Below are 11,999 nucleotides of genomic sequence, written 5' to 3' on the forward strand. Positions count from 1 at the left end.
TACTGAAAGTGACCCGAGTGTAAGTAGAGGGATTGTGTATGAGGTAGAGTTAGATGTAAATAGCCTATCAGCAAACGTCAAATTGGTAAGTTTTCACAAGACTTTAGTGGAGTCAGCAGTTCGCTTGACCGTTTAAATAAGGATCTAGACAAGACTGCAAGGTGAAATATATTTATCTTTTAACACTGTTGATATGTCAACCTGACAGTGGGATGATGTGGGGGTGGTTGGTTGTGAAACCTATTCCTGCTTTAAAAGAACTGGGCGGTCTCGTTCCTACTGACTTTTCGTAAAGTAGCTATTTTCAAGTAAGTCTAAAATATGATTGCACAGCAAACTTTTAGATTGTAATCAAAGGACAAATAGAAAAAGTTCAATGTATAGTACATAGAAATTATATATTCCCATTGTTTATGCAGTGTTAAATGATTTTAAAATGTTTGTCTAGTTATTAGATACATGTATTTAATATGTACAAGAAATGAAAGACTATTTTTAAAGCATTATATTTCACGGGAGCTCACTCATGTTAATTTTCACTTTCGTTTCATAAATCTTTGATTGCTGAACTGGGAAATTGGACAATGCAGGCAGCTGATGTAATACAGGTGGGTCTTTAAAAGGAGGAGTAAATAGTCTGTATTTAAGCTCCACTAGCTCCTTTAGAAACGTACAGTACACAGATTTTTTTGTTTTGAGATATTGAAGGTCTGATAATGGCTGTAAAAGAACTGACATTTATTATTGTGGTGTGCTCTTGTATTGTCTGTACTACTGAGGTTGAATTCTTCACTTCGACAGGTATATTATTGTTTGTATTTGGATACAATATCAATTCTTTAATTTGGGTATATTATTATTATTATTTTTTTTACTGTTTTGTTCATATTTCTCTTATGTAGGCTACTTGCTTTATTGTGAGACACTTCTGACTATAATCAAATGTACAATAAAATGTTAACTTTTTTAATTATTGATTTCATTAATGATTAAACAGTTATTATCTTTCTCTTCTTACCTAATGAATGAACCGTTTTCATTATTCCACCATCTATTTCAAATAAATAAATAATAATGAACAGTTCTCCAACAGTTAATTGCAGATGTAATTGTTTTATAGATAAAATTTCAGAACTTTTTAACGAGGAGGAATTCCTTCTGAAGACCTTCAGATTGTACATTGATTCTGAAGAAGAAAATGTAAAGATAATGAAAAGGTGAAAACTTCCTGTCTAAACATAAACAAGCTTTTCGGTTTACAGCAATAACGTGGTATAGGAAAATAATTGTGGATATTTAACTTATATGTGTTTTTATAAGTTTTTGATTTGATTATTTTCAATCCAGGCTTCTTCTGCTGCTTCAGCTGGGCTCATACTTAGACCCAGATGACCCTGAGAAAATCAAAGACCCGGTGGCAGCTTATAAACTCATCAGACGAGTGAGGACAGAATGGATAAACATTGTTGATTACACTCAACGGAGCCTTTATCAGTGTGAGATATTATCAAATTCTATAAAGTGAAATGTAGTTGTAGTTTATAGAAATAAGAATGTGGAGAAAACTGTTACCGTATTTTTCTGACTATAAGTCACACCTGAGTATAAGTCGCACCAGTCCAAAAATACGTCATGCGAGGGAAAAAACAAATATAAGTCGCACTGGACTATAAGTCGCAGGACCAGCCAAACTATGAAAAAAAGTGCGACTTATAGTCCGGAAAATACGGTAATAAATGAGTGAAATGCTTTGAAGCTATTTTATTAAACTTTTTCAGTGCGGTTGCTCATGGATCTGTTCTCTTATGTGAAAATATTGTAGTGTATCAGACAGTGCTGAAATATGCACAGATCCCACAGCTGAAGGATTTGGATGGTGCCGCTTCAGGACTGATCCGACTGCAAGAGATCTACAAACTCTACCCACACAACATCACAAAGGGTGAAATGTTTGCACCAATTTGGTTTCACTTTGAGAGTTTTACTTTTTCCTTCCAAGTACCAATCAGTTTGATGCTTTAATTTAATATTTCACAGAAATGGCTCTAAATGCAGATGAAGCCTACCATGTGGGGTTGGTCGCTTATAACGAGGACAAATTCCAGCATGCTTTTCACTGGTTTCTGTACAGTGTGGACAGCTTAACACAATACTCAAATACTACTAAGGAAAATCTGCTCCTCTACCTAAGTCTATCTGCCTATCATTTTGGCAGCCTACCTGTGGCAATCTACTTCGGCCAACAGCTTCTAAATCTGGGTGAGCTCATGGTGTCCTGGGGTTTAATGAGAATATTTTTATTTGTGAGGTTATCAGACAACTTTCCGATCAGATTACTGAAGTCATAAACTTCATCCTCAGACCCAACAAACGATGAAATCAAAGTTCTGCTTGACCTTCTCAGACGCCTTCGCTTCCAGAGATCGTCAAACCCTGACATATTCACACTGAACAAAAAGTCAAGTAAATTTGAGACACTGTGCAGAGGAGAGGTCGATGAGAGGGCAAGTGCTACTTCTCAAATTGAAATCATTATTTGACACCATCAATATAAATCTTTGTGTATTGATTGGATGTTAATCATATTTTATAAACTCAGACCTCCAAGAGGCAGAGGGCGCTGTCCTGTAGGTACAGCACAGGTGGAGGAAACCCCAGACTGATGTATCCACCAGTGAAAGAGGAAGTGGAGTGGGACGAGCCTCGAATCATCAGATATCATGACATTATTTCAGACAGAGAGATAGAGATCCTGAAGAACATCTCTAGACCTCTGGTGAATGTCTAACACACATACGCACACACACATAAATTAATAAAATATTTGTCATCAATATTATTGTTATCAAATAACTTGTTAATACTTTTGATGATGATTTACATCTTTATATTTGATTTTCTGTTTACCTTTTTCTGCCTACTGTAGCTTTCTAGGTCCTTGACTACAGAGGGAGTGTCGAAGGATCGTAGTTCTCAAGGGTGATAAAAAAATCTTATTTTTCACCTATTAATTTCACTCAAAATGAGCATTTACATAATAATTCTGTTAATTTATAGTACTTATATTATTTCTTCACACTTATTATTGGAAGACAAATGGAAAGACTTTAAGTAGCCTTCATTTTGATAACAACAAATTAAATCTTCTTGTGAAGTGTTACTGAAAAATTATTCCTTGTTTTTAGTGTTTTTCTGATGGAAGACAATATTGTGGTTGCTCGTATCAGCCAGCGGATAGAAAACATCACAGGACTCTCCAAGAAATCAGCTGAAAGCCTATTTGTACGGTCACAGTAAGAAAGAAATCACCTGTTGATCCGCAGACAGCATCTCTCTTTTAAGGATAACTCTGTCCTAATTTAACAAAGCTTTGCAAAGCATGTCTTAAATCTAGCCTGGTCACAATCTCTTGCAAAATATTATTTGGTTTAGTTTGATTTTTGTAGTTTTTGCCAAAGAGCATAATAGGTTTGGGAACTGAGATTATATTTTTATTTATAAATTTGATATTAACCTCAATTATCAAACTTCAGTGAACAACAAGGTTTCTTCAGCGGATTAACACCTGTTTACCTTGTGAAATATTAAGTGTTGTTTTACATTCATTTTTCATTTCAATTGAGGTTCAATAATTTTTCAGGTTCAGAATTATGGGATTAGAGGCAGATATGAACCACATTATGATGAATCGGTAAGATAAAGCCACCACAGTATTTGCCTTCCCTAATGAGTTAAATTATCATGTGGTTATCGTTACTTAAAGGGTTAGTTCACCCAAATAGCAAACTTATGTCATTAATAACCCTCATGTTGTTCCAAACACGTAAAACCTCAGTTCATCTTTGGAACACAGTTTAAGATATTTTAGATTTAGACCGAGAGCTCTCAGTCCCTCCATTGAAGCTGTGTGAACGGTATACTGTCCATGTCCAGAAAGGTAAGAAAACATCTCGGTTACGTATGTAACCTTGGTTCCCTGAATAGGGAACGAGATGCTGCGGTGACGTCACCACGTATGGGAACACCTCCGGTGTGACGAATGTCTGAAGCCCTATACCATCCCGCCAATCCTATTGGCCAAATGGCGCATAGCACCACCCTACGCATGCGCACGCATGATATACCTGGGTGCAGCGCGCCATTTCGCTCAGATTTCATGACTGAAGATGAAGAAATTATCAAGGTACGGAACGGCCAGAACCGCAGCATCTCGTTCCCTATTCAGGGAACCAAGGTTACATACGTAACCGAGATGTTCCCTATCATAGGTCACTTCGATGCTGCGGTGACGTCACCACGTATGGGAACGATATACCAAAACGCCTGACGTACCTGATAACTGAGATCCGAGGAAGCATCTGCTCAAGCGGAGAGAACCCGGGAGCCAGGAGCCATCCTCACATCCAGACTGTAGGACTTGATAAAAGTGCTCGGTGAGGACCATCCTGCCGCAGCACAGATATCATCCATAGAAGATCCACTGAGAAAAGCTTGAGAAGAAGCCACAGCTCAAGTGGAATGAGCCTTAATTCCTAAGGGCGAAGCGAGTCCGCGCGCCTCATAGGCCAAAGAAATTGCCTCCACCAGCCAATGGGACATGCGCTGCTTTGTAACCGCATGGCCCTTACTTTTATGTCCAAAACAGACAAACAGCTGGTCAGATTCACGCCAAGGGGCTGTACGATCCACATAAGTCTTTAAAGCTCACACAGGGCAAAGACTAAGATCTCCTGATCCAGCCTCAGCAGGTGAAAAAGCTTCCAGGAACACTTGCTGAAAGCGAAAGAGGTTAGATGCGACCTTAGGAACATAGTTAGGCCTGGGCCGCAGCAGCACCTTCACAGAGCCCGGTGCAAATTCCATGCATGAGGGTGAAACAGAAAGAGCCTGTAAATCCCCAACTCTCTTGAGGGAGGATAAAGCCATGAGAAGAAGTGTCTTCAGTGTCAAGAATTTATCCGATACGGTCTCCAAGGGCTCAAACGGATGCCCTGATAAACCTAGCAACACAATGGATAAACCCCATGAAGGAACTCGCACAGGGCGGAAAGGCCTCAGCCGTCGCGCACGCTGTACGAAACGAGAAACTAGTGGATGACGCCTCATGGAGGAACTCCAGCACTGAAGCCACAGGGAAGTAAACTGGATCCACATTACGATTGCCACACCAGGCTGTAATCAGTCTCCACTTGAAAGCATATAAGCGTCTCGTAGAAGCTGCTCTAGAATTCAATATAGTCTCAGTGGTTTCAACAGAAGACCGGGACATACTAATGCACTCCGCTCAGTGGCCACGCCCACAGTTTCCACAGATCCGGCCTCGGGTGCCAAATCAGCCCCTGTGCTTGTGATAATAAATCCTGTCTGAGGGGAATCTCCACGGAGAGCCCGCTAGCAGACTGATAGATCCGCAAACCACGGCTGCGTGTGCCATCGCGGAGCCACCAGCAGCAGCTGTTCCACTCTGTCCCGCCGTATTCTGCATAATACCGCTGGGATCAAACGAATCGGAGGAAAAGCATACAGACTGGTCCTGGGCCAGCTGTGAGCTAATGCATCCACGCCCAGGGGCGATGGGGGGCATAGGGAGAACCATAGCGGGTAATGCGTAGTCATGTTTGACGCGAATAAATCCACTTTCGCTTTGCCGAATATCCGTCATAAAAGATTCACCGTCTGGAGGTGTAATCTCCATTCTCCCTGTTCCAGAGCCTGTCTGGGTAGCATATCCGCTCCGAAGTTCAAACGTCCGGGGACATGAACAACTCGGATCGACAGAAATTTTCTCTGAGACCAGAGAAGAACATGTCTCGCCAGCCTGCACAGGGGGCGAGAGCGTAATCCTTCCTAATGATTTAGGTATGAGACAAACGCTGTGTTGTCTGATCTGAGCAGCACAAGACGGCCGATCAGCAGATTCGCGAATTACTGGAGAGCCAGAAAACTGCCAGTAATTCCAACCGGTTTATATACCAACTGCGTTGTGCAGCTGTCCACACTCCATGGGCTGGTAGCCCTTGACAAACAGCTCCCCAACCGGTCAAAGACGCATCCGTCGTGACGGTCTCTGGGAAAGCTCAAATCCCCAGCCGAACCCCGGTAGGAGAAACTCGGTTGGCATCCATAGCTTTAATAACATCACACAACTCCGTGTCACCGAAATCGTCGGATGCGGAAGACAACGGGGTGAAATATTTCGTCTTTCCGCCCACTTTTCCACTGAAAAGGGCGCATGTGAAGTAACCCCAGACAAATTACGGGGAATGCCGCTGCCAATCGTCCAAGTGGTTAACAGACGGACGCCCTGGAGCCGCAACGGGGCCAGAGCTACATCCATGCATTGAGAAGTACGGGGTCTACGACTTCTATAGCCCCTTTGCTCAGCAGAGTTGACATCTCCTGTCACAACACTGCTATTACCATCAGTCTACCACCGTGGAAAGAATTCAGCGGAAAGAGGCGGCCTCTAAAAAACGAATTGGTGTATCCGTGACAATTGTGCGTAACACCCATTGAGAAATGCCGGGCAAGCGTTCCACGCGACCCAAAACGATACTAGCAGTCTCAAATTTCCGCTTTCTGCAACGCTGTCATACACATAATGTCCGTGCACGGAAAAGCCTGCGGCATTCGTGCACAGGGGAAGTGTATGCATAAGAGCTATTGCGTCCCGTTGTGTATAATCCTGAACGTGTCCACGGCAGGAATTAGACCAACGAATTGAACATCAGGCTCTGCCGCGAACTAAAACGGCGGCTGTGCGAGCCGTCATAAACGGGTCGTCTGTGTAAGACCCTTGAATCGCCCCTCAAAATCTGAAAGCTGGATTGCGCAGTGTCTGAGGGATTATTATTTATTATTACGCCTGCCGTCACAGCCCGATCCAATGCTGCTCGAAGCGCTGTTTGCTGCGAGACAGTCAATGTTAGAGCGTAGGGACTGCAGTGAGAGTGTTGGATGCGCATTAGCGGTCCAACAGCACTCTATAGTGGAGGGCACAGTCCCTGGCGAACATGAAGTAAAGCGCATGCGTAAACTCGCTGCGTTTCGTTGTGTATAATCCTGAAGCGTATCCACGGCAGGATTTAATTCACCAAGATAAAAATCGGGCCACGTCGCCATTGCGAGAACGTGGCGGCTGTATGAGCAGTCATAAACAGGCCATCTTTGCCAGCCTTATTTTACCATAGCCGTAGGCTATCACAGAGAGAACATGAGAGAGGCTGCAAACGAATCTCTCATGAGTGCCTCCCTGTGATAAACCCATATACGGCTCTTACCTTACGTTGACTCATCGCGTCCGCGAAAGAGGAGTTAACACTGCTCGAAGAAAATCGCTGGAGAACGCGAGATGATAGGGCACAGATGATTCGCTATTCCTGAAGGAATGAAATCTGAGCGAAATGGCGCGCTGCACCCAGGTATATCATGCGTGCGCATGCGTAGGGTGGTGCTATGCGCCATTTGGCCAATAGGATTGGCGGGATGGTATAGGGCTTCAGACATTCGTCACACCGGAGGTGTTCCCATACGTGGTGACGTCACCGCAGCATCGAAGTGACCTATGATAGGGAAACATCATCAAAGTAGTACATGTGACATCAGAGGGTCAGTTATAATTTTTTGAAGCATCGAAAATACCCTCTGATGTCACATGTACTACTTTGATGATGTTTTTCTTACCTTTCTGGACATGGACAGTATACCACACAGCTTCAGTGGAGGGACTGAGAGCTCTCAGACTAATTCTAAAATATCTTAAACTGTGTTCCAAAGATAAACGTAGGTCTTGCGGGTCTGGAACAACATGAGGGTGAGTTATTAATGACATAATTTTGCTATTTGGGTGAACTAACCCTTTAAAGAGACTTTCCAATTGCACCAAAACAACCTTTAATGTTTTGACTGTGTCTGTATGCAATTTATGTTGTTGATGAAAAATGTATAAGTCATTATACGACTTTCACATTTCCTTAACCCAGAGAGAACCCATGGCTCTCTTTTAGGCTTTACAACTGAATAGGTTAATTGTATTTCATAGAGATTGATAACATATTAAACCAATCATATCATTAAAAGATAATTTAATGTTTAATCTCACAGGGTTATGAGAATGGAAGGATTGCTACGTTCTTAATTTATGTAAGTTTAGCCCTCTAAATTCCGTTGTAAATATTATAAGTTACTTTATAAGGTCATTACCTGTATTGTACAATGCTTATGAGCTATAAATGATATGCTCTTGCTGTAGATGAGTGATGTGGAGATAGGGGGCGCCACTGTGTTCCCTGATGTTGGCGTTGTATTGAAACCAAAAAAGGTAAGTCATCAAATAAATAAAAAAGTGACTTGACATACAGCCAAGTATGGGAGTAGGAATTCGTGCTCTGCTTTTAACCCATCCAAAGTGCACAAACACAGCAGTGAACAGACACCCAGAGCAGTGGGCAACCATTAATGCTGCAGCGCCCAGGGAGCAGTTGGGGTACAGTGCCTTGCTCAAGGGCACCTCAGTCGTGGTACTGAGAGTGGAGAGAGCACTGTACATGCACTCCCCCCACCTACGATTCCTACCTGCCCGAGACTCTAACTCACAACCCTTTAATTGCGAGTCTGACTCTCTAACCATTGGGCCACGACTTCCCCCAAATCACTGATCTATAAGCATGGCCGTAGCCAGCTATGAGGTCACCAGTAAATTTTTCATGTTTGAAAATAAAATTTGTTCTCTGATTGACTAATTTGCAATTTTTCAATAATTTTTTTAATTTGATTTATTAAGCTATAGGTTTTTGTTTATTTTAATAGCAACATCTGGCAACATTGCATCACCGGCATTAGTCTTTTAATCAGAAAAAGCAGCGGCTGTTTACACTAAGTGTAAATATCACAGCATTTTTTTGTGATATGCTATTTACACTAAGTGCAAATATCTATAGATTATATGAATACTATGTTAAAATAGCAGGATTTTCTGCTATTCATACTACTATACTGCAAATAGTGGCAATTATCTGCATCTCAGTATTGTAGTATATTATAATACAGTATGCAATAATAATTTTAATGAGACTAATTTAATGGATACCACCTTTTTTGGACAATCAAGCCCTCCCTACAACTACCCTTAACTTTTTGCTTATTTACAAAATTTTTCTTGAAAATAAATGCTTTTCTGATGTGATTTGAAATTTGAAAAGGGAGAAAAAATTTCGCCAAAAGGTGGATTCGAACCCATGTGGATCACATCAAAATATGTAAGACACACACTTAACCAAAAGGGTTACAACATCTAAATTTCTGTCTCTTTTCAAGTGTTAGTGTATATAATTAGTCGTATTTATTTTTGCATTTACATTTACATTTATTCATTTAGCAGATGCTTTTATCCAAAGCGAATTACAAATGAGGACAGTGGAAGCAATCAAAAACAACAAAAAGAGCAATGATATATAAGTGCTATAAGAAGTATATAGGGGTTATTATAGCACAATTCTATAGAAACCCCCTGGACCTCACTAATTTTCAACGCCTGGCTACGGTCATGCCTATAAGGTATATAACAATGATTTAAGAAAAATTAATGTATCCGCTCTCTACTGCTTAAGGGTTCCGCCGTGTTTTGGTTCAACCTCCGCAAGAATGGAAATGTGGATTTAAATACAAAACATGCTGGATGCCCTGTGTTAAGGGGTAACAAGTGGGGTAGGTTTTTTAAATATATTGTAACCATCTTGGATTTCTGCTTCACTGTGTATCTTCTATAATGGATAATAAATCTATGTTAAACTGTCTGCATTTTATAAATATATTGGGTTTTTTTCAGTGGCTAATAAATGGATCCATGTGTTTGGACAAGAGTTCAGGAGACCCTGTTCTTTGTCATACTTGGAGTGAAAGACACAGACCATGGAGAAATCACATGAAGTGTATCTGTACTATAGAAGTATGTGTTATTTTTATTATGTACCATGTAAGTTTTGTATATAGGATCTGTAACACAGATAGATACTACTGTATTCATTTTAACAGTGATTTACTAATCTCTAGGTGCCAGTAATATTTATAATAATTGCAATGTACAATAAAAAGCACAGTAAATTCAATAGATTAAAATCTTAGTTAGTGGGTCCTCCATCACCCGTCTCCAGATGATACAAAATGCAGCAGCACATCTTTTAACGGGCACACGTAAACATGAGCACATTTCCCCTATTTTAGCTTCATTACACTGGCTGCCTATTCAATTTAGGATCCATTTTAAAATTCTGTTATTTGCTTTTAAATCACTAAATGGTCTTGCTCCGCCATACCGCTCTCTCAGATCAGATGATCAGCTGCTCCTGACTGTGCCTAAAACTAAGCGTAAGCTCAGAGGGGACCGTGCCTTTGCTGTGTCTGCCCCTAAACTGTGGAATGATCAGCCTTTGCATGTTAAGCAGGCCTCTTCTTTATCTGTTTTTAAAACCCTTCTTAAAACCCATCTTTTCTCTTTGGCTTTTGACACCTAGTTAGATGTCGACTTTATTTAATTGATTCAATTTGTTACTTTGAATGCTTTTATTCTGTGGTTTAAATGGTACATATGTTTATTTTATTTATTTTATTTCTATGTATTTTTTTTTTTTTTCTGTACATAACTTTGGTCAACAAATAAAGTTGGTATGGTAAAATAAAGTTTCAGCAAGGTATCAATGTATAATCACAATACCTGTTCGGATCAATTCTAGCATTCAGTAAGGAGTTATTCATGTAAATGAGACACTGTGTTCTCTGTCGTTGTATATAAAGCTGAATTTTACATGTATAGTTTAGTATTGTAATGTGTTGGGCTGGCAGTGTTTGTATGTTTGTACGTATGTGAAGTCTGAAACGTTTTTTTTTTTTTTTTTTACACTTATAATGTGTAAGACATCCATGTAATGCATATAAATGGTCTGTATTTAAGCTCAAAGAATCTGATAATGGCTAGAAAGGAAATGACATATGTGCTGGATAATTGGACTGTCTTTGAGCATTAATTCTTCTCATCAACAGGTTATAAAGTATAATTCAGTTCAATGTCAGTAAATTACATTAATAATTAATAATTTAATGTAATAGTGTCATCCACTAAGTAATATATTTATGCTGTTGCCATGACAAGTTCATTGGATGTAGATATTCATTTGTTTGACTTCCATCATGGTGGAAGTGTAGATTGTTTGAAGATCAAATTGCACAGCTTTTTGAGAAGAAAAAAATACCTTCTCGTGAGCTTGAACCAGTGCATTGATGCTGACAAAAATGATGTGGAGATGAAGAGGTGAAAGCAAGATTCATGTTGTTGTTTTTTTGTTTTTGTTTTTTTAATGAAAAAGCATTCAATTTAATTAAATTTTTTCCCGGTGTCTTTTCAGTAGATAATAAATGGATACTTGGGAATATTTCAACTAATTTAAAGTCAGGCAATTAGCTTATTTCTTATTCATTTTGACGAATGTTTTAATTTGTCACACTTCTGACATGACTATCAGATATTTGAATATATAACAAGATCCAAGGTCCCAAACAAATACTAAAGACCATTATGGTGACTTCAAAACAACTACAGTAGTAAACAGTAACAACAACATTTCTCAACCACTTTTTACAATATCGTATGCATACTGCACCAACATGCGCTAAAAAGTGCATAGAATATACAAATAAACGGTTTATGGATAAAAGGTTGCCAGTTGTATTACTAATTACTGTATATACTATGATAAAAATATTTTTTAAAGATATATGTGTGTGTGTGTGTGTGTGTGTGTCAACCTGAAAAACAAGGCTGTCAGCATGCTTCATTGCCTTCATGCATGCACATGACTTATACATAATACACTCACAGAAGGACCCACTTCAGTTTTTATACAGTAACTGGACTAACTTTTAGGAATTGTGCATAATCACATCTAATACAAACAGTGACATCCTCTAATCATTAAGCTTGAGCTCAGTAACACACATAAAATATA

The 11,999-nt window shown here is 39.7% G+C and overlaps 1 protein-coding gene across 1 annotated transcript; it reads left to right on the plus strand.

The window, feature by feature from the left end:
- The first annotated feature begins 704 nt into the window (after nt 1–704).
- Nucleotides 705–10,577, plus strand: LOC127935020 (prolyl 4-hydroxylase subunit alpha-1-like). The gene is made up of 14 exons (XM_052532607.1): nt 705–801; nt 1,121–1,217; nt 1,348–1,496; nt 1,823–1,942; nt 2,038–2,259; nt 2,362–2,504; nt 2,600–2,776; nt 2,927–2,979; nt 3,186–3,282; nt 3,641–3,691; nt 8,104–8,142; nt 8,252–8,320; nt 9,609–9,705; nt 9,827–10,577. Exons 1-14 carry the CDS (start codon nt 717–719, stop codon nt 9,895–9,897), a joined length of 1,470 nt encoding a protein of 489 aa, XP_052388567.1. The 5' UTR covers nt 705–716; the 3' UTR covers nt 9,898–10,577.
- Nucleotides 10,578–11,999: the final 1,422 nt, after the last annotated feature.

The sequence above is a fragment of the Carassius gibelio genome, chromosome A2 (genome assembly GCF_023724105.1).
Source record: "Carassius gibelio isolate Cgi1373 ecotype wild population from Czech Republic chromosome A2, carGib1.2-hapl.c, whole genome shotgun sequence".
Taxonomy (NCBI): Eukaryota; Metazoa; Chordata; class Actinopteri; order Cypriniformes; family Cyprinidae; genus Carassius; species Carassius gibelio.